Source organism: Diabrotica undecimpunctata, chromosome 6 (assembly GCF_040954645.1).
Source record: "Diabrotica undecimpunctata isolate CICGRU chromosome 6, icDiaUnde3, whole genome shotgun sequence".
Lineage (NCBI taxonomy): Eukaryota > Metazoa > Arthropoda > Insecta > Coleoptera > Chrysomelidae > Diabrotica > Diabrotica undecimpunctata.
Genome location: NC_092808.1, coordinates 154,132,100 through 154,159,800, shown reverse-complemented (window position 1 = coordinate 154,159,800; position 27,701 = coordinate 154,132,100). Strand labels below are relative to the sequence as shown.

Sequence of the window (27,701 nt, the reverse complement as noted above, 5' to 3'; positions counted from 1 at the left end):
TATCATTAACAATCAAAGCATTTTTTTACATCTCTCTGTAAAATCTTCTGATATAACATTCAGTTGCACAGTTAATTTCTCGGCACTTAAAGCAGATGTAGCAATAGTTGTGTCATCTGCATACATAAATATGTTATTTGAACTGACATACCTGGGCATATCATTCACATAGCTTAGGCATATTAATGGCCCCAATATTGAACCATGATGAACCCCAATATCAATACCATCATAATCTGATCGTGAGTCATTAAGTTTAACGAGGATCTTCCTAGAATGTAAATAAGATGACAGCCATAATGAGAACTGACCTCTAAAACCAAGAGTTTTTAACTTCTCTATAGCAACTCTTACGTTTATGGTATCAAATGCTTTTGAGAAATCAAAGAAAAGTGCCCCTACAAAATCTCCCCGATCTAGTGCGTTGTGAATGGAAATTAGCACTGAGATAGTTTGGTAGTCACCACATATTTCTTCGGCATAGGGTTGTAATCATTTTAGCAGATTCAAGCCACTATTTTATATATTGTATTGGTTAGTGAAATTAATCTATAATCCTTATATTAGTTTTTTTTTCTTCCTTATGTTACTTTCCAATTTAAAAGTAATCTTGCACTCCATTAGTTCTAGGTGGAACTACGGATGAAGGAATGATGGAAATGATAGAGGACGATACGACGAGAACAGAACGAGCTAACCCTACTTCTTCCGTGGATGGAAACGACGAAGCGGCCATGGCTGTTATTATGAGTCTATTGGAGGCCGATGCCGGTTTAGGAGGACCTGTGGACTTTTCTGGTTTACCGTGGCCGTTACCTTGACCAAATTAATTTCATTAGTGGAATTGTATTTATATTCAATTTTAAGTTTATAAATAAAAGTACAAATGTTTTTATTTTCAAATAAAGCAACTCCTGTCTTTTACAGCAACTCCTGTCTTTTACTTATACAATTGTGTGGTTAATCGAGATATTGTGTATTATTTCCTGGGTTTGTCGGTCTGTTATAAAACAGTTAATTATTGCTTACACGTTTCAGCTATTTGTCATTTTCAATAAACCCTTGAATTATTTAACATTAAGTAATACACAATTATATTTTGTGTCTACACTATTTGGTGGTTTTACATGGAATGCAGAAATGGTAAAATACTAAAATACATGTAACAAATGTAAATACTGTAAAAAATTATAACACATTTACTTGGAAATATTTTTAATGATTTACTACATAAAAGTACAACCTTCAGTACAACTGTTTTCCTTGAGGGAGTCAGAATCTGGTTCCTCGCTTACGGTAAAATCTAAAACAGGCAAAACAAAAGATCCGATTTTAGTCAAAGTTCGTTGTGATATGAAAACAAATATGTATGTATTCTATTCGCTCCGTGCGTGACTGACGCGACACCTACCGCCTTCATCTGACAGTTTTGGACCTACCAATTTTCAGGTTAAACATATGACATTATGTTTGACATTGTTAAATACATGCGAATTGACAATTATTAATAATTAACTTTTTAATTATATTTTTTAGTTTATGTACAAAATAAATGTAGTATTAAAAACTGGGTTTCTCAAAATTCATCATAATATATCTTTTCAACCACAAACGGAAAAGAAAGGGAAAAATCTAGTACTGGCAAATCAAGTTTTTCACGTGAAAGAGCATATATTTAAAAACAGTAATAGTAAAAGTTATAATATAAAAGCTAAAGTCATCAGGCACTCTGCAGTTAGCTTGAAGCCTTATAAAATATCATTTAAGGTAAATTATTTAAATTTTTTTCTATTTCAATTGCATAAAAATGAAGTTATGTGATATTTACTTTTTCATATTAATAGCACGGATCCATCTTTTTCTTTTCTCTAATTTATATGTAATCTTTGGGAACCTATAAAAACTACACTTACTATTTTTGCTATTATTAGCACAATTAAATACGCAATATGTATTTGCACACTTTTTGATAAAATTTATGCGTAAAAAGGTAGGGCCAATTTTGTCATATTTCGCCGCTACGCACGCTGGCATCGTTTCAAAGTACCTCTACCATGGTCACGCACGGATAAACAAAAACAGACAACAAATATAAAATGAAAACAAAAAATAGTCAAACAGGTGTACAAAACATTTGCGCTTTGGTGTGAATTTTAATTACACGTTTTTTATAATTAAAATAAAAGAAACTAGAAGGGAGCAGAAACCGGGGGAACAAATATCAAGTAAACAAGTAAAGTTTACTGAAACGTAAAAATGACATAGCTGTGTAACATTCACCAATGGTCGAGGATAAATACTATCTCAATGCTGCTAGAATTAAAACAATGTAATCCTGTCTATGGATGTAAACTCTATGTTTGTTTTATTGATTACAATAAGGCGTTCGATAAGGTCAGACACAACCGTCTTATACAGTTACTTAAAGATAAACACACTGACAAAAAAGACTTAAGGATAATAACTCATCTCTACTTTAATCAAACGCCAAAAGTCAGAGTAGGCAAAGAACTTTCGGAGGAAGTAGAGATAAAAAGAGGTGTAAGGCAAGGTTGCATACTCTCCCCCTTATTGTTCAATCTATATTCGGAAGAAATGATTAAAAAATCACTCGAAAATGTAACAATTGGAATAAAACTAAACGGCAGACCCATCAACAATATCAGATATGCCGATGATACTATACTAATTGCACAGAATATACAAGATCTACAGACACTTTTAGATAATGTAGTAAATGCTAGTGAGGAAAGCGGACTAACGCTTAATGCTAAAAAAAAACAACATTTATGACAATTTCCAAAACACAACAACAAGACATTTTAAACATAAGAGGGGTTCCAATAGAAAAAGTAAAAAAATACAGATATCTTGATACAATTATTAATGAAAATAATGAGTATACAGAAGAAATAAAAATGAGAATTGGACAAGCTAGACCAACATTTAATAAGATGAGAAAAGTATTATGCAGTAGAGACCTTAGTTTGCAACTCAAAATAAGAATATTACGTTCATATGTGTTTTCGGTGCTGCGTGAAGGACTGGACCTTAAAGAGAGATGTGAGCGATCGACTTAAAGCATTCGAGATGTGGACCTACCGAAGAATATTAAAAATAAGTTGGGTAGACCGAATAACAAATGTTGAGGTTCTCAGAAAGATGACAAAGGAAATGGAAATCATGAATACCAATAAGATAAGAAAGTTACAATATCTCGGCCACGTTATGAGAGGGGATAAATATGTGTTGCTACAAACCATAATGCAGGGAAAACGAAGTATTGGAAGAAGACGCATCTCCTGGCTCAACAATCTGAGAAAGTGGTATAATTGCAGTTCCGTCGACTTGTTCAGAGCTGCGATCTCAAAAGATGATTACCAACCTCCTTAGAGGAGACGGTACCTAAAGAAGAAGAATCCTGCCTAATATCTCACCTGAAAAGACAATGAAATAGTCAATCTATTTGCCACTTATTTTCCAGGTACATATAATGATAGTGAGTATAATTTACCTAATTTTGAATTGGACTATAGTGTGAATTTTCAGATTCTGAAATTTAGTCTCGACTGATGTTTTCGAGAGGTTTTATGAGTTTAAAAACTATATATTATTCCGGGCCTGATGGTATCCTGCAGCATTTATTAAGAACTGTATTTTTTCCCTTTGTAAACCTTTAGAACAAATTTTTAATTTATCATTGTCATCATCTGTATTTTCCACAATATTCGAAAAATAGTTTTCTTACACCTATCTATAAATCTGGCAATCATGAGTATGTTAACAATTATAGAGGTATAAAAATTCAATCAGCAATCTCGAAACTTCTTGATAGATTGTTATCGATAAATCTCACCTTGGCTTGCAGAAACATAATTATTGATAAACAACATGGATTTTCTAACGGGAAGTTAACAGTAAAAAATCTTGTTAATCACCAACAATACTTGTTGGGTGCATTTGAGAATCAAATTTTTAGCATTTACACTGATTTCTCAAAGACCTTTGACCAGGTTAATCATAACCTATTGGTCCACAAATTCTGCATCTGGCGTTTATGACTCCATTGTTAATTGGATTAAAAGTTTTCTGATGAGACGTACACAGCAAGTTCGTATTAACAATTATAGTTCAAAAGAATTCCATTTTTGTTCCGGCCTCACACAAGGGTTTCATTGTGGTCCCTTGTTTTTTAACTTGTTCATTAACGATATTGGTAAGGCTATAAAAAACTCACACTTTCTGCTATTTGCTGATGATCTCTTGAAGTTGTTTCGTTGTATACATGATAAATCGGATAGAGATTCCTTCAAGATGATGTAAATAGTATTTGTTCATGGTCGAAAGAAAATGGTTTAAGCTTAAATCCAACTAAATTTTATTGTATTTCATGTGGTCGTATAAATAATCTAATAGCTATTAGATATGTTCTTACTGATGTACTCTTGGAATCAGTCACTGAGATTAGAGATTTGGGTGTATTATTGGATTGTGCATTGACATTTAGAAGCAATTTTCTTAAAATTAAGGAAACAGGATTTCGTAATCTAGGATTCATTTATCGTAACAGTCATGATCTCTCACCTATTGTAATCAAATTATTGTATTGTTCTCTGGAGCGCTCAGAACTTGAATACTGCTCTGTTGTTTGGTCCCCGTTTCATCAAGTCTACATTGATGGATTGGAGAGCGTTCACCGGAAGTTTCTTAGATCTTTAGCTTTTAAAGCACATATTAATATAAGAAATACTGAAAATTACTTCATAGATTATTCTGTAATAATGTCTCAATTTAACATTGCTACACTGAAGAACCGCAGTTTGAGATCTGATATGTTATTCTTGGTTAAAACTCTAAACAACTTTATTAATTGTCCCCCGTTATTATCCAATTTGTAATTAAACACAATACATAGAACTCGACACACTGCCACTCTTTTATATTCCTTTTCATAGGACTGATTATACTCGTCCAAATATTACCTAATGTTTTCAAAAGGCAACTTACGAATCTAATTAATCTAAATTGTGATATTTTTTACCTTTTGTGATTTGATAGCCTGTCTTAATGTACAAAATTTTACTGTTTTACTTGTTTCTTTGTTGTTGTATGATGTTTATTGTACATGATTTTTAATGTTTACCATTTTTTGTATGTTATTGTAAATGGTTCTACCGTTGAAACAAATAAATAAATAAACAATGTACGGTGGACGCTTACGCATACACGGCATCTTAAGAATAAAAAATGGTCTCCTGCCTTATATTGGTCTGATGCTATTTTCTTGTGGCATCTTAATGCAATTTACTATTTTTACTGAGAATTAACCACAATTTACCGCTTCTAAATTGGATTTGTCCATCACCTTTGACAACAATGGAGGAAAGTGTTGCTTTTTTTATATTAGTGTAGCGGATATCATTTTCACGACAGAGTTGAAGTGAATGTACTGTAATATGGGAAGAGAGGTTGTCGCATAGTAGTACCTTTTTCCCATTCAGCTTCCTAAACCTAGGTACCAACTGGAATTCAAGCCAATCTGCAAAATATTTGCTTCAAACCATCCTGAGCTGCTTGCATTGTAATGGCACCCTTTTGGTCCATTTTTTAGCTCAAGTAATCCACATTGTAGCGGCTCGGTAAACAAAATAGGGCGGTAAATGTTCAGTTCGCCGTTTTCACAGAACATGATGGATACAGATGTCCGAAGCGTTTCTAATTAATTCTGGATACTTGCATCCTTCCCTGACAATGATTTTCTTTTTGCCGTGACCATCAGTCAGACTAATTTCATCTTAATTCCAGTTATTTGTTGGAGGAACGCCGTCTAACTTGACTGCCACATTTTCAAAAAAGCTTCTTAATTTTGTTCTTATCAACTCCTTACTCGTATACGTTTAATATTTTTTGCAAAACGTGGGAAAATTTCAGGATGTCTGACCATAAATTGTTTGATCCAATCCTCTCCAGGATGTTTCCTGTGTTTCTCAGTTCCCTTGCGTTAATAGGGAACCCATCATCATCATCATTGGTGCTACAGCCCTATAAAAGAGCCTCGACCTTCCCAAGTCTATTACGCCAGTCAGTTCTATCCATTGCCAACTGTTGCCAATAGGGAACCCATACACTCACATATAAATCACGCACTTGACAAATTGGTTTTCTTTGCAGGACGTCCATACATTTTGTTCTACCCTTCTGTGTGAAATTTCACCTCTTATAATTTCGTTTAAACACGCCTGTAGAGTTTTTTAAGTATAATCAGCATAGTGCCGTGGTCCTAATACTCTTTTGGGAGTTCTAGGCATATCTGTAACCAAAATATACATCTTCATACATTCAGCATAATTTATATATTTCGGGGTACCTTTGCGACACTTGTTTGGAGCAAAGTTACCCAAGTCACCTAATATTTTGTAAAATTAAGTTAGAAAAAGAAAATGTTATCATTTATAAGTCATAATTTAGTAAAAAAGATGATAAAAAGTAAATAATTAACGGGTACACAAATACTTACTTGCCAAATAATAGCACAACTTTCTGGACACACGAAATTTTACATGTTGGAGACACTGAAGTTTTTACACCACTACCTTCTCGACTCACTGTAGACATGTAAATGGAAGATCAAGTTGTCTTTGTCAATAGGCAACGCGTAAAACAGTGATGCGCGTTTGTAAACACAGTTTTAAATTCATAAGTGAACTAAAATGAAACTTTTTTTAGTAATAGAGCAAAGTTACACTAGCAGCGGCAAAGTTATCCTGGTTTATGGTACCCTACATCCATTCTTTTATTATCAAAAGATTGACATACCTTAGGATTTCCCACAAAAACCATTTTTATTGAAGACATTTCAGTTGAACTGTTTTAACTGGATCACTTTATATATTGCCTAAATTCTATATTAGTTAATAGTTTCGATCAATTAAATACATATCAAGAAAGTAGTGTTAATAAAATTTCCTACATGCAGTATAAACTTACAACTTTTGTTAGTCCAGAAGAATGTAGACAGCAGACCAGAGAACATGCGTTTAGAGATTGTAGAAGAGAGTCACAGCAAGTCTTGGTAACATTTATTAAAAAAAAAACAAGTACAAAAAAGCACATTTAAAATTAACCTTCTTTTACGAATCCTTCCTTAAGTGGCACATCGAAAACAACTGGCAAATTTCTCGGTACATAATTAATATCACAAGTAGAAGCATTTATATAAATAATTTTTCCGTCAGAGGTCACCCCATAACCTAAAAAGATACTATAATGAAGACATTGACTATGACAAACAAAAAAGAAAAATCTGTTTGGACCAGGGCGGATCTTTGAAAAAGGACTACATTTGGATGTGAGAGGATACGTGAATTATTATTACTAAAGTTATCACCTCTCCCCCTCTCACATTAACCTTAAAACAGATCTGACCTGGTCTAAATGGGCTGTTACAGTTTTTGAGAATTAATCACAAGTTTTCTTCTGGGAAACAGTTTTCAAAATATTTTTTTTACAATAGAATTTGTTGTTGTGCATCTTATGTCGTTACTGAAATTTTACTGTACAAATTTAAATCTAAATACAAATACACAATACATACCTTCATGAATATGGCCAAATACATGATACTTAGGCTTAACTCTTTGTTGCACTGTAGCTAATAGCTCCACACATCCAGCTCTTATTCCCGAACACACCAAATCGCCATGGCCTAATGGAGGTGTGTGTGTTATTAAAATATCTACATCATTCGGTATAGCGTTCCATTTTGAAAGACATTCTTCACCTCTCTCTAAATTAAATGCCCAATTACCAAATTCAGGTTGCCTAAAAGTTTGTATTATCAAGAATGTGTTTAATACCACAATTATAAATATATATCGCTCACAAAAGATTCTTTCATTCTGACACAGACAGAGGACAGAGTCACAAAACAAACTCCCAAATACTTTTGGAATTGAATTAAGAATACTATGTGCCTAATAAGATAATAATTGTCTGCAGATAATTCATCTGAATATTTAAATATAGGCTTGAGGAAATTATGCTTCCCATATAAACCAGTCTGGAATTATTAAAGTTACATTTTTTTCAAGAATAAAGTCTGCTTCTTGAAATCTAGAGAATTTGTTATCAAGAGATTAGATTGGGAATAATGTTTCTGCAAAATTGAATATGAAGATGTCAAATTATGTTTTTAATGTATCAAATTCCCTACAATATATTTACCAAGGTGTGCCATAGATCTTGATTCCATACAACTCGATGCCGCTATCCTCTAAATATATACAATTGGTAAGGTACTGGCTAATGTTTGGAGTATTTACAGCTTCAACAATATCGTCATTTGTATTTCCATAGTGTTTTACCTCTTCTATACCGGAAGTACTATGTCTCTTCTCCCTCTTGTCAAAATTCTTTTTAAATATGTTTTTAAATTTCTGATCGAAACTAAGTTCATGATTGCCTGCTATTACTACTTTGTGCTTATGGGGTAATGTTCCTACAAAAATATAAAAATGATCAGTTAAAAAATTCATGTCTTAGGTCTATTGGATCTTTACTGATGGAACTAGCATCTTAAAAATACAAAGTTATAGCTCGTTGCAAATGCAGTGTATCTGATTATAATAACAACTTTTTTCTAAATTTGAAATGACATACATTACAATATTATTTCTCATTGATAAAGATTGCTGTAACTTTAAAACCATTATTATTTATAGTATTATTACTAAAATAACTTATGAAAGTAGATAAATGAAATATTTTGGGAGTATTATATTATAATGTTATATCATGTTATTCACTTTTATAATCAGATCCACTGTCATTTTCTTTAGAATCATTTAAATCAATCCTTAACTCTTTATTAACTTCATTAAAGGGACACTAATTTTTCATTTTGACCTTGACAACATGTTCACACACTTTCTATTAGTTATCTATAGTTAATATCATCAAAACCCTTAACAAAACTAATAAATAAGGACAAATAATATATATGGAAAAATTAGTGTCAAAAAGCTTTTGAAGAACTGCAAAGAGCTCTCATCAGTGCATCGATTTTAAGCTACTAGAAACAAAAAGAAAAATTTGTTTTAGACATTATGAGCCGTACTTTCTCAGATTCAAAATTAACAAGAAAAAGACATTGCTTACTTCAGCGAACTCTAATCAAAACCAGAAAGAAACAACTGCATTACCAGAAAAGAACTTCTGTGGTATTTGTATGGCTGAGAGTTATTTCTTTGACCTGATCGTGTAGCTCTCTAAAGTGACTTTTACAATTCTGTAATCTAAAAAAGAAGTTTGAGATATATAATCAAAATTCATAAGATAACAGAAGCTCTAAACATATCTGAGAACAAAGAAAGATATGACCACCTAATCAGCCTAAATAAAATGTGATGCTAATTGTTACCTACGATGTAGAAGGTATTATCCACATTGATTACTTTATAGATAGGTACAACAATAACAAACCTGTTTTACGCAGCTAGATTAATCGAAATTCCACACTATTTCAAGGAGCTCAACCAAGAAAAAAAGTATTTAATCGAGGATATTATATATCCTATTAGTTGTTCCAATTTCGTCATATTACACGAACTTTGAACATGGACAAACTTTATAGCATAATTCAAAAAGCTTACCTAACCATTCATTAAATTGGAAAACTTCATCTTTCTGTCCACATTTGGTAAAATCGCCACAATGTATAAAAACATCTCCGTCAGGTATATCATATGTAATATTTCTAATAAGAGAGTGAGTGTCACTCATACAAACAAATCTGACTTTGTTGTTTTCCACGGGTTTCGTCGGTATTTTCACATTTAACTTTAGAAGCTTTTGATTCTTGGAAATTTCTTTCCATGCTGCCGTGGGATTGTCGGTTAGAGGGTGAATGCTAACATCGGCATTTGCATTATTATTATCCATGTTCACCTTTGAGTTTAAAATTTACACTTTAAACGAAACATACATTGACATTATTGCATGTATAGGGGTCAAGTCAGGATGTTGATGTTTAAATATATTGTATAATCAACTAGTAAAGCTGTGCATCTGGACCGTATTGAAAAATTCAAATCAATACATAACTACATAACCTAACCTCTTTAGAAATGTGATGTGATCTGTCCTCTGTCCTCAATCCTCAACGTCTGCGTCATGTCCATGCAGAGTTGCCAGATGCGATTTTCTAAATCCCCCACTTAGAAACTGAAATTCCCCCAAATTTAAGCTCAAATCCCCCAAACTTAAAATTTTGTCGTATAATTACAATTTTTATAAATTTGAAAAGACTGTAGACTGGAACAGACTGTACTATATTTTTTTTATACTATTTATACTAAAACAATGAATTAGAATAATTTTTTATATTAAAAAATGAGAATAATTTTACTTAATTAATTTAAAACACACAAGTAGAAAATCGGACGCCAGTGATTATGTGTAAAATTGGGACGACTAGGCTCTGATTCCCATTTGTTCTTTTATTAATTCAATAATTACCCAATTTCTTAGCCTTCCGTTTTGGCTATATTCTGCATCCAACGTACATATCCTAAAACTTACGTCACCACACGACGGTGGTCTGTAGGAAAAAATGATCTATATTTCAGAACTGAAGACCTATATGGTTGTAAAATATTTAGATAAGTACATTTTTTTTTGATGCCTTAAAGGTATCTACTGAAAAAACCAGATATGTATATTATTTATTTATGTAGGTCGTAGGAAAAAGCCTTTTCTAGTCAGTTATATCTACATTCGCAAATTTAATTAATTATGATCCCCAAAATCCGCCACAATTTTTTCCCCCAAATAATCCCCCATCCATTTTAGCTTATAAAAATTCCCCCAGACCCTTTGAAATTACCCCAAAAATGGGGGGAAATACCCCAATCTGGCAACTCTATGTCATGTCATTGGTTTTCGTCACAGGAGCTCCTCAATTTATAATTTTTTTATGTTTGATTATCTACTTTGTATGTTTGTGATGACTACCAAGATATTGATTAGCCTATTAGCCACTTCCGTGGTGATTGTGCATCAGTTTTAAAGTTTTTTATTTACGTCTCGGGACAGCCACTGCGGAGCCACGACTATGACAATTTATACAATTGTATTGTAATTGTAGTTTGAAGATGCCAATAATAGATGCCGTCTGTTCCTGACACAGTGCATAGCCCTCTAGTAATGTAAGTCCTAGATAAAAATTTTTCAGAGCGCCAAATGCGGATGGGCCAAAATTAATTTCATTTGGCAGCAGCTTCAAAATGTAGGTTTTGAATTTTATGCGACAAAATACAAAAAGTATGCTTTTAACGGAAAATATAGTAATAAAAAAATTCTATGTCAAAAAATATATTCTCTCTGTCCAAAAATATAGTATACACTTATGCATTTTTATATATAAAGGTATAATATATCAGACAGAGTATATTATATTATGGTACACGAAAGTTTTTATTTATTACTTTATGACTATATTTTTTTTTAATTAAAATAACAAATCGATTTGCAATGACGTGGATTACAATGTTGCCCCTAACACATTTTCTTTTTTTTTCGGTGGATACTCAAAATTCTTTAGAAATAAGTTATTATAAATTTAAGTTGGGATTTTATTACAATTTGTTAGAATCCCTATTTTTTTGGAGAACATTTCATTATTTAGGTTAGTATGCAAAACTAGTGAAACTATGGCAACAGCACTTACATCAACATCATACGCCTCTTGCTATGCATATCTCCACGTAATGTGACTAGTAGCGCCGTTACCATGATGAACGGCTGGACTTATGCAATTAATTCTTTCCACGTGTTCTATACCAGTTACACTACTATTTGTGGTATATACTGTGCTCGTCTTTTTGTTTGGATGTTTGTTGATATTAGAGAGATATCGCAAGGTCAAACGTTAATACCGTATTGAGACGTAAATGGTAGTATCTACTTAACCGATACCAGTCTGGCACAAAAATAAATTTTATTTTCACAGAAAATATTCCGTAATTGCATGGTCGTCTTTATGGGGTCTACGATAATTAGTATTTCTAAAGTGACATTTGTTGGTATAATCATTTGCCACATTATAAAATACTTAGTTTCTGGTAAAAAGTTAGATTTTTCGATTTTTCCAAAAATTTCGTTTTATTGAAAATCGAAGGTATATATCAATTTACTTAGTTTAACATCATCGTTAATTGCGTTAAATTTTTAAGCAATTGGTTTTACTGTGATGACGTAAAAATCTTAATTATATCAAGCACCGGAATTCAAAGTAAATAATGTATATGTGGTGACTACCGAGATATTGATTAGTCACTTCCGTGCTTCCTGCTTCTATGGTACATATCCCCTTTGTTTCGCTAGTAGTGATGTCTCTAGTTAAAGGCGTTAAAGTTCTTATGGAAATCCATTGTTGCCACATCCTCAAATATGAGGAGAGCCACCTGTCAATTACTGTCACTTTTAATTTTATGTGGAATAAATTAAAACTTATTTTATTGTTTGTTTTTAAGGAACTATTTTGCGCACTCAAAGGATTGTAATCCTATGTCTACCCGCCAGTTTATTTTTTGCCTTGTGTTTGTTGTTTTCTGTTTTGTTGCCAGTGTAGTTGCTTTTTGATTTTAATTAAAGTTTTTGTGATTTCATTTAATTCCAATTTGTTCATTACTATTATTCGGATTATTCCTAGTTATATTTCAGTTTTAGAGTACCTAGTTTTTTTTATAAAAATTTTTAGAAAGGATAAAGTTAATAGGGTAAGATTATCAACGTTAAATAAACTCTCCTATTTTGTAAATCTAGAACTTGTTGAAATTATCCGCAGGTCACCATCATGCCGGTAGTTTGTTCTAATTGTGAGAAACAATTTTCAACACAGAGCAACAGTAATTGACAGGTGGCTCTCCTCATATTTGAGGATGTGGCAACAATGGATTTCCATAAGAACTTTAACGCCTTTAGTCTCTAGTACCCATCGAGCAAAATTTTGCTCGATGTTAGTACCATAGTACTATCACAGCACACTCACATCTAGCAGTGCCAGTCCTGTGTCAACGAGTAAAACGACGATTGACGTATTGTCTAGTGCCAGGGTGCGTAACTATATATATACATGGCGGTAAATTCAAAAGGCATATAAAATTAGCTAAAACTATTTTTTTTTATTATATATTTTTTTATTTTATTATAGGGTTGTAAACTAATTTTAAAGTAAGAGAAAATCAATATAATCCTAAAATAACAAAAAACCTGATTCTATAAGATAATATGTATATATTTTTAATATACTATTTGGGTTTTCTTGTGATGTTGAGGTTATATTTATTTTCCGTGACATTACTTACCTACATTATTGTATCATAATATATTATATTAACTTATATAATATTCGGTTGTGTTTATATTTTCACAATTTAAAGACGTGAAAATTACTAAATATTGTTTGCAACGTTACTTTTTCTATAAAAAATAATTTATCAAGACATTTTAAAAACAAACACGCAAAAAATAAAGTTATACGACTGAAATTTGCGAATATTCAGCTTCACGCCCGGATATCTACTCTATTTAGACATCAATCTTACAATCATCGTTCTAATATTGAAAAAGTTAATCAAAAGAAAAGAATCTTTCTTCTACATCTTTAACCTTTAAGTGATATTCATGAATTAATAATAATCTATTCATTCACGATATTCAAAAATTTGGACTTAATATTATATCAGTTTCCGTTCGAACGTGGAAATATTCAAAACATGGAACGCGTATTCGAAACTCCTTTTGGCATCGGCTATAAACGTTTATAGTCGTCGCTCCGCATTTGCTGTCCTGAGACACAAGTTAAATCACAGTATATACCACAAATAGTAGTGTAAGTGGTATAGAACACGTTTGGAGAGTGAATTGCATGGGTCCAGCCGTTCGTAATGACAACGGCGCTACTAGTCACATTAGGTGGAGGTATGCATTTGAATTTGCCGCCTAAAATTGAGAACTCATGTTTTAAACTTGCCGCTAAATGAAATTAGTTTCGGCCCGTCCACACTTGACATATGTGTTCTGCAAAATGCAAAACTCACTTCAGTTTGTATTTTGCATGATTTTGCCCCACGTGAAGTACATAACCTAACATTTTCAAATATTTAAAAACACTGTATTTTGTTTGTTTTTGTACCACTACCAAACAATTTTTAGAGATAGTTTTGATATAAAGTATGGAATGTGCCGTATGCGGAGGCACTGACTTCACAGCGGAATCTGGCTACTACTTTTGTAACGAGTGCCAGACTCAAACTCAAGAGATAAAAGAACATGTCTTTCAAGAAGAAGTCGATCAAATTAACATAACACATGCAAAAAAAATTAGAGACGCTACTCCCAAAAAAAATGTTGAGCAAATCACCAGTTGGGAATGTTGGAATGTTATTTTAATGATGTTAACAGAAGAACTTATTAATCTTGGAGTTGATAGATCTATCAAGAAAATTGTGAGGTGTTTATGGATGAGGTATTTGGAAAAGTTGGAAGTATTACATATGCAACGTGATGAAAAACCGAAATTTTCTTTAATGAACATGAAAAGGTAAGAATAACTTTAATCATTTATGTAACACATACTTAAATGTGAATGCTATTTTTCTGATGAAAATTTATGATGCTTTTTTCATGTTTTTCAGTGTAATTTGTCTTCATTGTTGTTATAACTTTGATCAGCTGCCTATCATTTTAATGATGTTCGAGGTATTGATCTTCTACACACTTCCTGCATGTTTCAAGGTTTTTCTTTCTTTATGTTTAAACCAACCAGTCAATTCATGTTTTAAGTTAATCCTTTGCAAAACCTGCCAAAAAATTTGTTTTGTCTTTTTACATTAATCAATCGAACTAGACACTAAAAATAAATGGTATTTAAACTGTTACGAAAAAATAAACAGTTATAAATTTGTTGACCAGTGTTTTAGTCCATTTATTTTCATTTAATGAACACATTTCAGAGACGTAAAAATTGTTTATGGTGTAGCAGAAAAGAAATACAGAAGAAAATCAGTATCTTCTGAGGAGACAACTGGTAGTATGGTATCTAAAAGACTAAGATCAAGCAAAAAGGTAAGCACATCTGAATAAATAATAATAATGCAAAAGTGTTTGCATTGAAAATGTAAAATTCTTGTTAGATAAAAACTTATAAAAGTTCATATTTTAATAAGGATTGGGGGAACTGTTTTTAAGGAAGCTTAAATGATATTCTTACTACTACCACCAAAATATCTTTAGGTGGATCCAAAATCCTAACCAAATCTAACCAATCTTAACAAATGTGCCTAAACTTAGATCCCTATTTATCAGTATCTCCCACACCTGTCTCCCTACAAGATTAATGAATACCTATGAGCCTTTGTTTCCTAAAATTTTCCATCAGTTTTAAAATCAATTTGATAATTACTTTGCAATCAATTGATGAGAGTTTATTTGATGCTTTAATTAAGAATAGACAGGCTTTACTTATTGCTACCAAAATCTATTTGATATTTACCTAAATACAGCAAGAAATTTTTTTATATCGATATTATACATAAAGTTACATTACATTACACCTCATAATCCTTTGTTTATTGTCAGTTTCTAATAAACAGATAGACTGCATAAATGTTTGGATTATTTCATCTCTTAGAATTTGCAATTCACTTTACTTGGTGTTATTAATATTTGGTAATCTTAATGTTACAGTGTAAAAAATCTACAGGCCTACTAATTAATTGATTTTTTTTTACCCTAAACGATACTCTTTTTGGAAATTTGCATTTGTATCTCCTTTGAATCATTTTAATTCAAAACCACAGATATTTCATTCCGTTTTAGAGAGCTCTTGCTAAGGCACAATACAACGAACAATCAAAAACGGATGGATCCTCATCCTTACACAATGAAACATTGACCAGTCTCAAATCTCACTCAGAAAACTCAGCAGATAAGGAAATACAATTTAACAAATTCGGCCATTCGGAACTAAAGAAAATAATGTCATCTCAACGCATAAAACGCCATCAGAAAGAAATTCTGTCTGATACTAATAGAAAACGTCCAAGGTTTTCTAGCCACTATCACATTAATTCTTATCACTTGAGTCCCTCGAAGATTTATTGCATTTTACATCTAGCTCTTCTCATTAAAAAGGACCCCATGCAATTGGGTGATATGTTAAGGTTCATGAGGGAAGGACACCTCAGTTTCCATTGTTATTCTCATCTCTTTCCTGAATCGTATGCAAACAAACGTTTGAATATTGCAGATTTCCGATCGACTATTTCTTTGAGTCACCACGAATTCAGAAAGAGAACTGCGGAATTGGCGAATCTGTTGGACGTTTGCAGCTATATTAGTTGTCCCGATTTAGTGGCATTAGCCCGAAGGTACTGCGAGGAGATGAATTTACCAGGTAAATGTACATCTTAAATATATTTAAACAAATTCTGCCGAGTAAATTCACGCCTTATAGTTTTAATAATAGATATTATTATGATTTTATTTTTATTATTATTATGATTTTGAATTCCTATTTTAGTGAATTTCAATAGAATTAAAAACCACAAAAAAATATTGAAATACTGAAGATATGTCAATCATTTTAATTACAGAAGCTAAATTACTAATGAGGTTTTGTATTAAATCTCATGGTTCTTATTTGAATTCAGAAATACCTTTCTCCTTGTCTGAAGATTTTAGATCATTCAGAACTATTTATATAGAGTAACTTTTATAAAACTAAAAATAAAAAAGTTCATCAAATTTCTTTATTTTAGATGATATTTTCTTAGCAGTAAAAAATATTTTGGCAAAGAATCCACCATATCAAGGAACGATCGGTAATCGTATACCAAACTACGAAGGAAGAGTCATGGCGATAATTATGTTCGTCTTAAAGCTATTCTTTGGCTTAGATGATGTTTCAGAAATCAATTTATCCCAGTTCGCTAAAGCCTTAAATGCTACATGGCCGAATCTGAAAATGTTCGATATCTTGGAATGGATGGAGTTTATAAACTATAGAAGAGTGTTAATCAACGAGTATCATTTCCCTTCTGCGAACGAAAATATTGCCGCCACTAATGCAGATTTGTATATGGAGTACAGGAAAAACCATAAAATCGACATAGATTACAAACCCAACGTGGGCTTTAAGAAGAGGCCGTGTTCGGCCGAAATGACTGGATACAAGGATCTGTTAACAAAAATTATCAAATTACAAAACGACGAATTTCCTCAAATCGAATATCCTCCCAGTGTCCATCCGTATAAAAGTCATTCGGATGTTATCAAGAGTTTGCTTCATCGAAGTGATCCAGATGGTATCAAATTTTGTAAGTATCAAGCCTCCACAATAAACATTTTTCTCAATAAATTCATTTTTACAACGCAAAACCTATTATTCTTTATGTATTTTTGTGTAATAATTATTATGTTACTAGTGATTTTGCCCGTCACGTCAACAAAATATGATTGAAATGTCAAATGGTGGTGGTTCAGATTTCTTTCGTAGATGGCGTCGTTAGTTTACTGGACAAACGGTGTGACTTGTCATCATATTAACATAACATAACAATATCTTTATTTTTAGAAAATAATATACATTCCGTTCCGTGAACATAAAATTATTTAAAAAAAAACAGTGTCACAAACGAAAATATTATTTACTTATTCCTAACCGTTACATATACAAATAGTCCTCCACAGAATATGGCTCAAGAGCTACCAGTAATTTAAATATTTGATGTTTATACAAACTTAATCTTTCCTCCCTTTTAATAGGTTCAAGCAGTTTATTAAACAATTTGATGCAGCAATAAAGAGCGTTTTTTTCTGTTATACTTAACCTATGTATTGGAATTTTATAATTATATAACCTGGTATTTACTATACTATTGGGCTCAAAGTTCTTAAAGAGTATTTTATTCTTATATAGAAACAGTAAGCATTCTTGAATAAATACAGCGTAAACTGTTAAAATATTATTACTCCTAAAATGCCCTCTACATGATTCCCTACTTTTTAAGTCAAACATAACTCTGATTATTTTTTTCTGAACCAGAAATACATTATTTATGTCCCTGCTGTGGCCAAAATTTATTAGACCATATCTAAATTTTGCTTCAAAATTAGCATGATACACTGTTTTTAATGAGTTACTATTCATGTATTTTTTTAGAACTCTAAAGCTGTAAATCACTTTACTCAAAGACATACATAACTGGTCAACATGTTTATCCCAACATAAAAAACTGTCAATATATAATCCTAAAAATTTGGTACTGCTGCTAATATTTAAAGTGTCATTATTTACAATAATACTGTTTGGCATATCTGAATGTGCATAATTTGTCTTAAACAAAAGAAGATCTGTTTTATTTTGATTTAAAACCAACCTATTCATAGAAAACCAGTCTTTAGCTTTCTGGAACTCTAAACTAGCATTAACGCTTAGAACAGACATGTCTTTACCACTGACTAAAATGTTTGTATCATCTGCATAATTTGTTATGCTGGAAGTAGTATTAGCCACTAGACCATGAAGATCATTGATATAGATCACAAACAGTAAAGGACCAATCACACTTCCTTGTGGTACTCCAATATTGATAGTGCTTTCAGATGAGATGCCTATTTCAGTGTTTTTATGTATTTTTACTAAATGTCTCCTATTTGCCAAATAGGACTTAAACCAGTTCAATGCTGGTCCACGTATACCATATTTCTCCAATTTATCAAATAATAAGTCATGCACTAAACAGTCATGCCTTTGATAGGTCCAAAAAGAGACCCAAAGCCATATGACCAATCTCAGTACATTTCAAAATATCCCAGACAAATTGAAAAATCGCAGTCTGAGTTGATTTTCCCTGTTGATAACCATGCTGATTTGCACTAATAATATGACATTTTGTTAAAAATTCTGTTATCCGCCTATACATAGTCATTTCTAAGATTTTTGAAAAGGAACATAGAAGGCTAATTGGTCTATAGTTATTAATTAATTTAGGATCACCCTTTTTGTAAACAGGTGTTACTATGGCAGTTTTCAGGCATTCAGGAAATACACCAGATTTTAGTGAATTATTTATGATTGTAGTGAGAGGATTCACTATCTCCTTTATACAAAGTTTAAGGATTTTAGTGGGTATTTCATCAATTCCACAACTCATTTTGTTTTTTAAATTTTTAGTTATATCCATAATTTCAGTTTCTGTCACAGGTGCGACAAACACTGAATTTATGTTACTTGCAATGTTGTCTTTATATTCAGTGTATTGTAATTGAGATAAAGTGTTATTTAAAGTAGTATTTAAGTGGATCATGTATTTATTAGCAATCTCTTGAGGACTACCCTCTACTTTTATTGAATTTACACTTTTTAATTGACCATTAGTTTCACTAACAATTTGCCGCATGCATTTATTTTTGTTGGCAGCTTCAGACATCCTGTTTTCATATAGCTTTGATCGTTTTGTTATTAGTTTCTTATTATATTCTTTTTTTACCTGTCTATAGGAATCATAGAATTTATGGTTAACTCTGCTCATTGTAAACAAGATGTCTAAACGAGTCTTACATTCTATTATCTCTGGATCATCTCTTTTATTAAGGCCTTTTTTACGTTGCCTAGAATCTAACTTTTTAAAAGGAAAGCACTGATTGAATATATACAGAAACTGATTTAAGAAAGTATTCCATTGATCATTTACACATTTGTAACTTAAATTAAGCCAGTCATGATTATGTAATTTACTTATAAAGGTTTCAATATTATTTGTACTAAAATGTCTTTTCATTTCAAGAGTATTTGTTTCTGCTTCCTCTACCTGAAAAGTTAATTTTTGGGCAATTTTTTTGGATAATTTTATTATATAGATAGATGCTTATTTATCTACGTTAGGTGTATAAATTTTGTTAAAAAAAGAGCAGTCTTGAGGGCAATGTTATTTTCTTTCAAAACATCTAGCTCTCTGAATGCAGAAAAGAAGATGTGCTGGATCTTACGTTTCACATTCCCATTGGGTATTCAAGTCAGCAGCTAACCAACTTTCCAAATTAGTCTTACACTTGAACACTCGTTAGGTGATGGAAAGTTCTCCACAAAATTCTACACAGAGAAAAAAGTTTTCTATTTGTAGAAATAGTATTGGTCGATTTGCTAAGACGATTACTTTCTGGTGGATCTTACAGATGAATTAATATGGCCAGAAATCTTTTCCTCGACTTGAGTCTTTGTGCTTCGGGCTTGTGATCATGGAGTGAACCCCGAGGGTTCTCAACTTCTTCCATCATTAGATACCAATTCCCAAAATGCGAAAATGTTCCAAAAGTGTTGTTTTGTTTGTTGCAGAAAAGAGTTACTGCACTGCAATGCAAATTTTTTATAATTTTGTAGTATTATGTTTCGATTTATTCGATTTAATAACATTGTGTTATCAAAACAGTACAGAAAAAGATATAGATTCTCCTCCTTCTTTGGTGATCGAAATCTCTGATCGCTCATTTGCGGAAAGATTTAATTTGATGTACATATTTAAATTTGTTTCAGATATGCTAACCAAATATTTTCAAAATCGAAGCATGGACTTCCTCTTTAATCCTTTGGCTTATTTGTGGCAACTAAACAGCAAAGCGAAATTCCAACATGGCGGGTTAAATGATCAGTGGAAGTTAAAAACAGTAGAATTGTCTTCTAAGTTAAATTTTCTTGAGCCGGTTTATATGAAGCATATACCAGTTGAAGTTGTTAAACACGAAGTGAAAAGAGAGCCTAAAAAAAAGATCGAGAAAGATGTATCTAGCAAAAATATTAAAGTAGAGCTGAAACAGTTTACTAAGTACCACCAGTATCAGTTTAAAGAGGACTTAATTGAGTTAGGGAAGTTGTCAGGGAGATGTACATTTAATGGAGAAGGTAGATGTAAGGATGATAGACAAGAAACATATGATCTCCACTGTTTTCCGTATGAAAGGTAAACTAACACAATCTAGTATCATTTAAGTATGTTCAATTTTTTTAAAGTGAAATATTTTTGATTGCTATTTAGATTAGTATTGCAGTTGGTACGAAGCCAGGCAGTGTAGGGGCCCTTAAATTGGGCTAAAAATTTTATAACGAAAAAAAAATAATACATGTTTAAGGATTAATTTGTTCAGATGGCGTTAGGATTTTAAATATAAACTAACATAAAACTATTACAACTTTGTTTAGATCAAGATTTCTTTGTCTTTAACAACAAATACTATAGACAACCTGATGGCTTAGCCTTGAGCAGCTGTCTCTCCCCTCTATTAGCTGATGTATTTATGGATCATTTAGAATCCACACAGATTATGAAAAACCCTGAAATACTACACTGGTTTCGCTATGTTGATGACTGTTTAGTCTTCATTTTAGGTAATTCCAATTCAGCTGAACTTTTACTTTCTAAAATCAACCAAATTCACCCCAATATCAAGTTCACCATGGAACTAGAATCTTCCATGTCAATTAATTTTCTTGATCTCACCATTACCAGATTAAATGACCACTTCGACTTCAGTATCTATAGGAAACCCACACAGACTGACCTTGTAATTCCATTTTCATCCAACCATCCCATGTCACATAAATACGCAGCTTTTCATAGTTACATCCATCGCCTAGAAAACATTCCACTGTCAGATTTAAACTACAAAAAAGAACTAAATATACTCAGACAAATAGCAGTCAACAAAGAATATGATCACAACATCATCAACAAACTCATCCACAAAAAACGCCTTAAGACCCTGCAGGAGTCTGCGTTCCCCAGAGATCTTACCACCAAGCCCAACTATGTTTCACTCCCATTTTATCATGAAAGTCTTTCTGGAGATATTCGAAATCTCATCCAACGTTCGGTTGAAAACACCCATGTTTCTTTCAAAGTACCCAACAATTTGGGACAACATATTTCTAATTCCAAAGATCCTATCAATTACATGAACCGGAGTGGAGTATATAGACTTAAATGTTCAGATTGCAATGCCACCTACATAGGTAGAACATGCAGATATCTTTCTTCACGCTCTCTAGAGCACATAAAAAGAGAAAATACTTACACTTTCTCTCAACATCTCAAAGAACACAACCACACCCTCAATATCCCAGAAGACGTTTCACTTATCCACAATATCTCCCAAAAAAATTTCCTCAAATTAGATTTATATGAAGATCTTGAAAATCTTAAAGAAAAACAAAAAAGCCCAAATTGCGTTAATCGTCATGTTTCATTCAATCGAGATTTTCTCCCTCTTCATCGCCAACTATTCTCCTAACCCACATCCCCAATTTACTTCTACAATAAAAATCTATATTCATGATTAGTTCACCTAATACTCATCTTCATTAGTTCACTCTAAAAACCTTCCTTCCAATAAATCTTACTCTCCATCTATCCTACTCTATTCTTCTCAACCCAAACTTCATATCTTAACCACTATACCCAATTTTTTCCATGCTTCTTTTCCGACACTTCCAAATTTAAATTAGATCATCCGTCATCCCTCCCCCTTCCAGATTATGAAATTCTCATTTTTCTTTTCTACACAACTCCCTCAGGGTTTGGTTTTCGGTCCTCTGGGGACCTCAGCCTTCTGTAGTCTATCCGCTTATCACAACTTTCTCAAAAACACCTTAATTTTCATTCTCTTTACTCAAATTTAACAGAGCCACCTACAACAATTTTTTCATACACTTGTCAACACACAAAATATAACTACATCACTCAGTCTGTTAACACCTAATCAGATATTTATATTCATGAACTTGTAACTCAAGCAGTTTTACATTTACCAGGTACCAAATGTTGTTTTTTGACATACAGGGCCTAATATAATTGAGTTGTAAGTCAATTTTTACATGAACTTTATATTACAATAGTTTTATTTCATTCATTGAATAACATTCTCACATTAAATATATTAATTCCTATACTTTTCAAGAACCAAACTTTCCACCTGTGTCTAGTTTCCATTTTCCAGGTACCAAATGTTATTGAAACATATTAGAATCTTTTTCATCACACCACTTGACACTGTATAGTTGGTTGCCTAACTATAATCACATAATTTTCTCATCACAATTTCATCTCATATACATAATTTAAAACAACAACATTGATGGTTGATACTGTTATAAATTTTTTTAATTTTATTTCAACTTTCACAATTTTAAATATATTACTTCATATATTAACGGTGGCTTCTGTCTTAAATAGACACATACAGTTACACTGACTGCTCTGTCATGACTCATGACTTCCGTCATAACCTGTTGAGATTGTCATTTCAATCAGTTGCTTTAATAAAGTCCTCGTAGACATAATACCGTCTCAGGACTTGCAACTTAATGTAGAGTCATATGTCGCCATGTTACCAATCCAACGGTAACTTTACCATCCTATTTGTAAACACGACATAATGTAAACTAAACTTCACATATTAATTTTTAAAGGGTTTTTACCCTCATATTTAGTGGCTACATTCATGTAATATATTGTAAGTATTAACCACATTTCACATTAACCTTAGTCAAAATTTAAATCATTTCATGTTCTTTTTAATTAAGTGGTTAAATATTTTAGGACACTGATGATGGAATACTTATTCCGAAAACGTTTTGTCTTTTTAACATAGCCCGACGGGGTTTTTTATATACCTTTCTTAAAGGATTTTATTGGAAAATAAAACTTTAAAATATTTTGTATTAAATTCTACCTTAAAAATATTTTTAAAATTAATTATTAATTATATTAATATGTAATTAATACAGTATTAACAAAAAGAGAAATCAAACGATTTCTACCTAGCGAAACCGAATTCAAATTTTTACCACTGTGTTTCCTAAAACTTGCGAAACAAACAGCTGGATAAATTACTCGGCAAGGGAATCTAAAATTGCATTCCACATGCCGTTCATCCTGGTCAAAATTCGTAGTGAATTCAGTTTCTGGTACTCCAAACGAAGTAAGTAATCCTAATACCGTCATTATGTAATACAGTATTATTAATTAAACTTATCATGTCAAGAACAAAATATGATTGAAATGTCAAATGGTGGTAGTTCAGATTTCTTTCCTAGATGGCGTCGTTAGTTTACTGGACAAAAGGTGTGACTTGTCATCAAAGCCTTTTATATAGATAGATTTGATATTGAATTGTAAAAAGGTGTTCTTCCGTTATTATTCAATTCATTGGTTTTTACGCTAGAAGGCGGTACGTGTTTTCCAATACTTACCTTTTGTTGTAGACACTGGATCAATTTCACCAACACTCGTATCAATTTTGCCAGCTTCGAACAATTCCAAGAGTACATGAATGGATTTAGTTCGAGTTTCAAAATGATATTAAAAGAATGCAGCAGGATTACGGAACAGACTGATCAGGAACTTTTCGAACAATTTCAAAGTACCGAGCTGTATCTCATATATTGCTCAGAATACAATGGGTCTAACAAACGAAGGGAATTAGTGATATTTAAAAAATTTCTACAAGATATAGAGAAAAGCTGGTAAAAAACAACAAAAATATGCTTTATCATTTGTAGAGAATTTTAAACATAATGAACAAATATAATAAAGAAGGTCCTGAAGAGAGTGAAGAGGTACTATTACTGTTTTCTTCTGGCATTTCTAAATTAAGTATTAAGATTAAACCACAATTTGTTGTAATGAGAATTAAAATTGTTTTAACGTTTCGATTTTTAATAAAAGTATAAAATAAATTATAAATTAAGAGCCTGTATTAGAAGAATTAGGTTTAACCTGTAAACAAATTTGACAGTTGACTCACGTGGCCTTGATCTTGTAGTCAAATAGCCATATTTTGGGTGGAATTCTGATTTGTATTTTATTTATTAATTTACAGTCTGTCAGAAACCCTTCTTTCAGTGCGTCACTAATTTTGACGTCATATAGGATTTTAAGAATGTCGAGAATTATTGCATGACATTTTAGTTAAATTTGACAGTTGCAGGATCGTAATCTCTCTTTTTCTAATTGAAAATAATTTATTAATTTTAATCTCGGCATATTTAAAATATTTTTATGACAATAAATACAAAATTAAATTTTCACTGTAAAATGTCTGATAATACTAACCTGGAATGACAATTATCATTTTATCAGTTGACATTGTCATAGTACTGTCACTATTGAGACCATCTGCGTCAAATTATATTTATGCGCATCATTGATTGGATATTTATTTAGCGTATTCTAAACTCCAACCAATTATACACCCGTAAGTAGAATTAGCTTTACGATAAATAATTTTCTGAGTTCTATGTATAATAATCACAGACTCACGTTTTTTTCTGTCACTTCTAGCTTAATGTGTTAGAGAGAATTCATTCGATCAACTATGACGCACTGAAAGAAGGGTTTGGGATGAACTATAACTATGTTACACATATAATATACAGGTTTGTAACAAGTCAAAACCATCACAATAATTTAAAATTAAGTAAAAACATATAGAACATGTTTGAACATAAAAAAAGATAAAAAAATTCATACACAGAATTTTACATAATACATACGTAAGTACCTTAACACCGATGTTAAAAGATATGAGACTGATGAGAATTTTCTATGCATTTCAATGCAACTTGAAATATTCAATGTATTCCTCCACTAGTTCATATCGAGACTCTAAAACGAGCGGCCGATTAAAATGTTTCCTTATCACCGTGCGACCGGTTTCTCGAATTAAACAGATAAATATTAAAGTGAAGTGATTAAAAAGCAATCAATTAATAATAGAATTGAAAACAATAGACTCGTTTTTTTTTGTAAATTTAAAAACAATTCACTGATTTATTTATGTTTCCAATCTTCCAGATTCTTAGATTTTGAAGTTATACTTCTATACGCGCGGCCGACGTTGGAAATTTGCACGGGAGTGAATCGGTGAAATCATTACATATGTAAGATATGAGTAAGAGAGAGACAGAAGATATATTTTCTCTCTTTTTTTCTATCGGGAATAAAAATATTTCTTTACAGGAACATCTTTCTTTATGAATTAAGAAATTACATTACGTTTATGTACAAATGACTAAAGTATTTTTATATATATTTGGGTATCACATGCAGCACCGACTTAAACTTATTAGCTCGTAAGGTTTTATTATGCAATTTGCAATGGATTGTGTATTTTATGATCTTTTATTTTGCGATATTCACGATTTATGTAATTTCAGTAAATTTTAAATTGTTATTGTTATTTTTCTTACTTTTTGTAAGCTTTGTCCATAAAATTGTAAAATTTTCAGTGGCAATAAAGCATATTTCTATTCTATTCTAAATCTATATGTACGAAAAACATGGCGGCTGATGAAAAGTCCTATTAATAAACAACAAAACTAATTTCAAATGTAATTCTCATTGCAATTAATTGTGGTTTATTCCCATATAAAACAATATTTAATGTTTTGATTGGCCAGTCGATAAGATCGGATTTTTTAGACAGTAATAACGGGATTTAGTTGTATTCTTAGAGAGTTTTGGAAACAAAAACTATAATCAAGCAAGTATTACTCAACCGGAAAGTATAATGAATGTTGTTAAGATTCAAATTTGTGTTGTTCAAATGATTAAAATGGTGAACAATTAAATGTTTTATTTTTACAATTTTTTGCCATCTCATTGAAATTTTTTAAATTTCAAATTTGTATTTCATAATTTTTTTGTTGTTAAAAATGATTAAAATAATGAAAAAAATAATGTTTTAATCTGTTTATATTTTTTTATATCTCATTGATTTTTGTTAATATTCTAATTTATATTTCACACACTTGTATTGTTAAAAATGATTAAAGTGATGAAAAAATAAATAGTGTTTTATTCTTTCTACATTTTTTTATGTCATATAATTAAAAAAGGCCATGGACTCGCTTATTTCTACGACGATACTAGTAAGACCGTCCGGGCCATGCATTTTCCTAAACTGCTTACACTGCTATTTGGTATATGCTGTGGCGTATATGACAATGACATAAAACGTGTAAGTAAAAGTTTGAAACATAAATACAGTCCATCTAATTTACAAACCGTTGCACGTCATTATCTACGTCAGAGATCGAAGTTGACATAGTTGCCAAAATATAAAAAATTCCTGAATCCATTTTAAATCAAATAGGTCACATTATTGTTGCAAAAGTGTACAACAACAGTATACAATAAAATAAATTAATATTTAATGTAAATAAATAGAAACAAAACAAGAGTTAAATAATAATCTTGTTGATTATTTACAACATTGGACAATTTGAGGCGCTTGTTTAAAAAACAACGTAGTTTAATTAATAGTAAATAATAAAAACAAAACTAAAGTGTCAATACCGCAACTGTCAAATAAGTGTTACCAATTTATGCCAAAATTTCACCTTCGTTCGATTACAGTTACAGTGTGTTCCGAACAAATGTTCTTCATAAAAACGATTTATAATGCATTTATACAAATTAAATGAAACATATTATTGCATATTTCTTTAAGTTAACATTAATAGAAATCTTTAAATGTTAGTCCTACGCGTATATAATAAAATATGTCTAGTGGCTGTAATGCCAGTGTACTCGGCAAAGTGATTCTAAAAAAGAACACACCTACCGCCTAAATATTTCGAGTTG

General features: G+C 31.5%; 3 protein-coding genes across 8 annotated transcripts in view; 2 read left to right on the top strand and 1 right to left on the bottom strand.

The window, feature by feature from the left end:
* The window catches only part of LOC140444158 (protein cycle-like), a 69,612-nt gene extending 68,693 nt beyond the window's left edge, over window positions 1-919 (top strand). For 5 of the 6 annotated variants that reach the window (XM_072535847.1, XM_072535848.1, XM_072535845.1 and 2 more), the window contains one exon: window positions 625-919. In XM_072535847.1, coding sequence (XP_072391948.1) covers window positions 625-821 — 197 coding nt within the window. In that variant the 3' untranslated portion in view covers window positions 822-919. The remainder of the gene's footprint in view (window positions 1-624) is intronic. The other variant, XM_072535846.1, reaches the window with a different exon arrangement.
* A 279-nt stretch (window positions 920-1,198) lies between these two features.
* LOC140442915 (UPF0046 protein C25E10.12) lies at window positions 1,199-10,163 on the bottom strand. Its single transcript, XM_072533875.1, has 5 exons — window positions 9,651-10,163; window positions 8,224-8,497; window positions 7,595-7,821; window positions 7,125-7,250; window positions 1,199-1,303 (listed from the first exon to the last, which is right to left on the bottom strand). The coding sequence occupies exons 1-5, from the start codon at window positions 9,937-9,939 to the stop codon at window positions 1,227-1,229; spliced, it is 993 nt and encodes a 330-aa protein (XP_072389976.1). The 5' UTR covers window positions 9,940-10,163; the 3' UTR covers window positions 1,199-1,226.
* Window positions 10,164-14,121: 3,958 nt separating this feature from the next.
* TAF1B (TATA box-binding protein-associated factor RNA polymerase I subunit B) lies at window positions 14,122-26,921 on the top strand. The gene is made up of 6 exons (XM_072535844.1): window positions 14,122-14,602; window positions 15,015-15,126; window positions 15,880-16,456; window positions 16,821-17,378; window positions 20,597-21,020; window positions 24,320-26,921. The coding sequence occupies exons 1-6, from the start codon at window positions 14,235-14,237 to the stop codon at window positions 24,582-24,584; spliced, it is 2,304 nt and encodes a 767-aa protein (XP_072391945.1). The 5' UTR covers window positions 14,122-14,234; the 3' UTR covers window positions 24,585-26,921.
* The last annotated feature ends 780 nt before the right edge of the window (window positions 26,922-27,701 follow it).

Bases quoted from the DNA above. Each gene is read 5' to 3' on its own strand.
- TAF1B (XM_072535844.1), top strand. From the start codon at position 14,235: ATGGAATGTGCCGTATGCGGAGGCACTGACTTCACAGCGGAATCTGGC. The intron at 14,603-15,014 runs GTAAGAATAACT...AACACATTTCAG, and splicing joins TCTTTAATGAACATGAAAAG to AGACGTAAAAATTGTTTATG. The intron at 17,379-20,596 runs GTAAGTATCAAG...AATTTGTTTCAG, and splicing joins TCCAGATGGTATCAAATTTT to ATATGCTAACCAAATATTTT.
- LOC140442915 (XM_072533875.1), bottom strand. From the start codon at position 9,939: ATGGATAATAATAATGCAAATGCCGATGTTAGCATTCACCCTCTAACC. The intron at 7,822-8,223 runs GTAAATATATTG...ACAAACTTTTAG, and splicing joins AAGATCTATGGCACACCTTG to GCAACCTGAATTTGGTAATT. The intron at 7,251-7,594 runs GTATGTATTGTG...GTATCTTTTTAG, and splicing joins ATTTGGCCATATTCATGAAG to GTTATGGGGTGACCTCTGAC.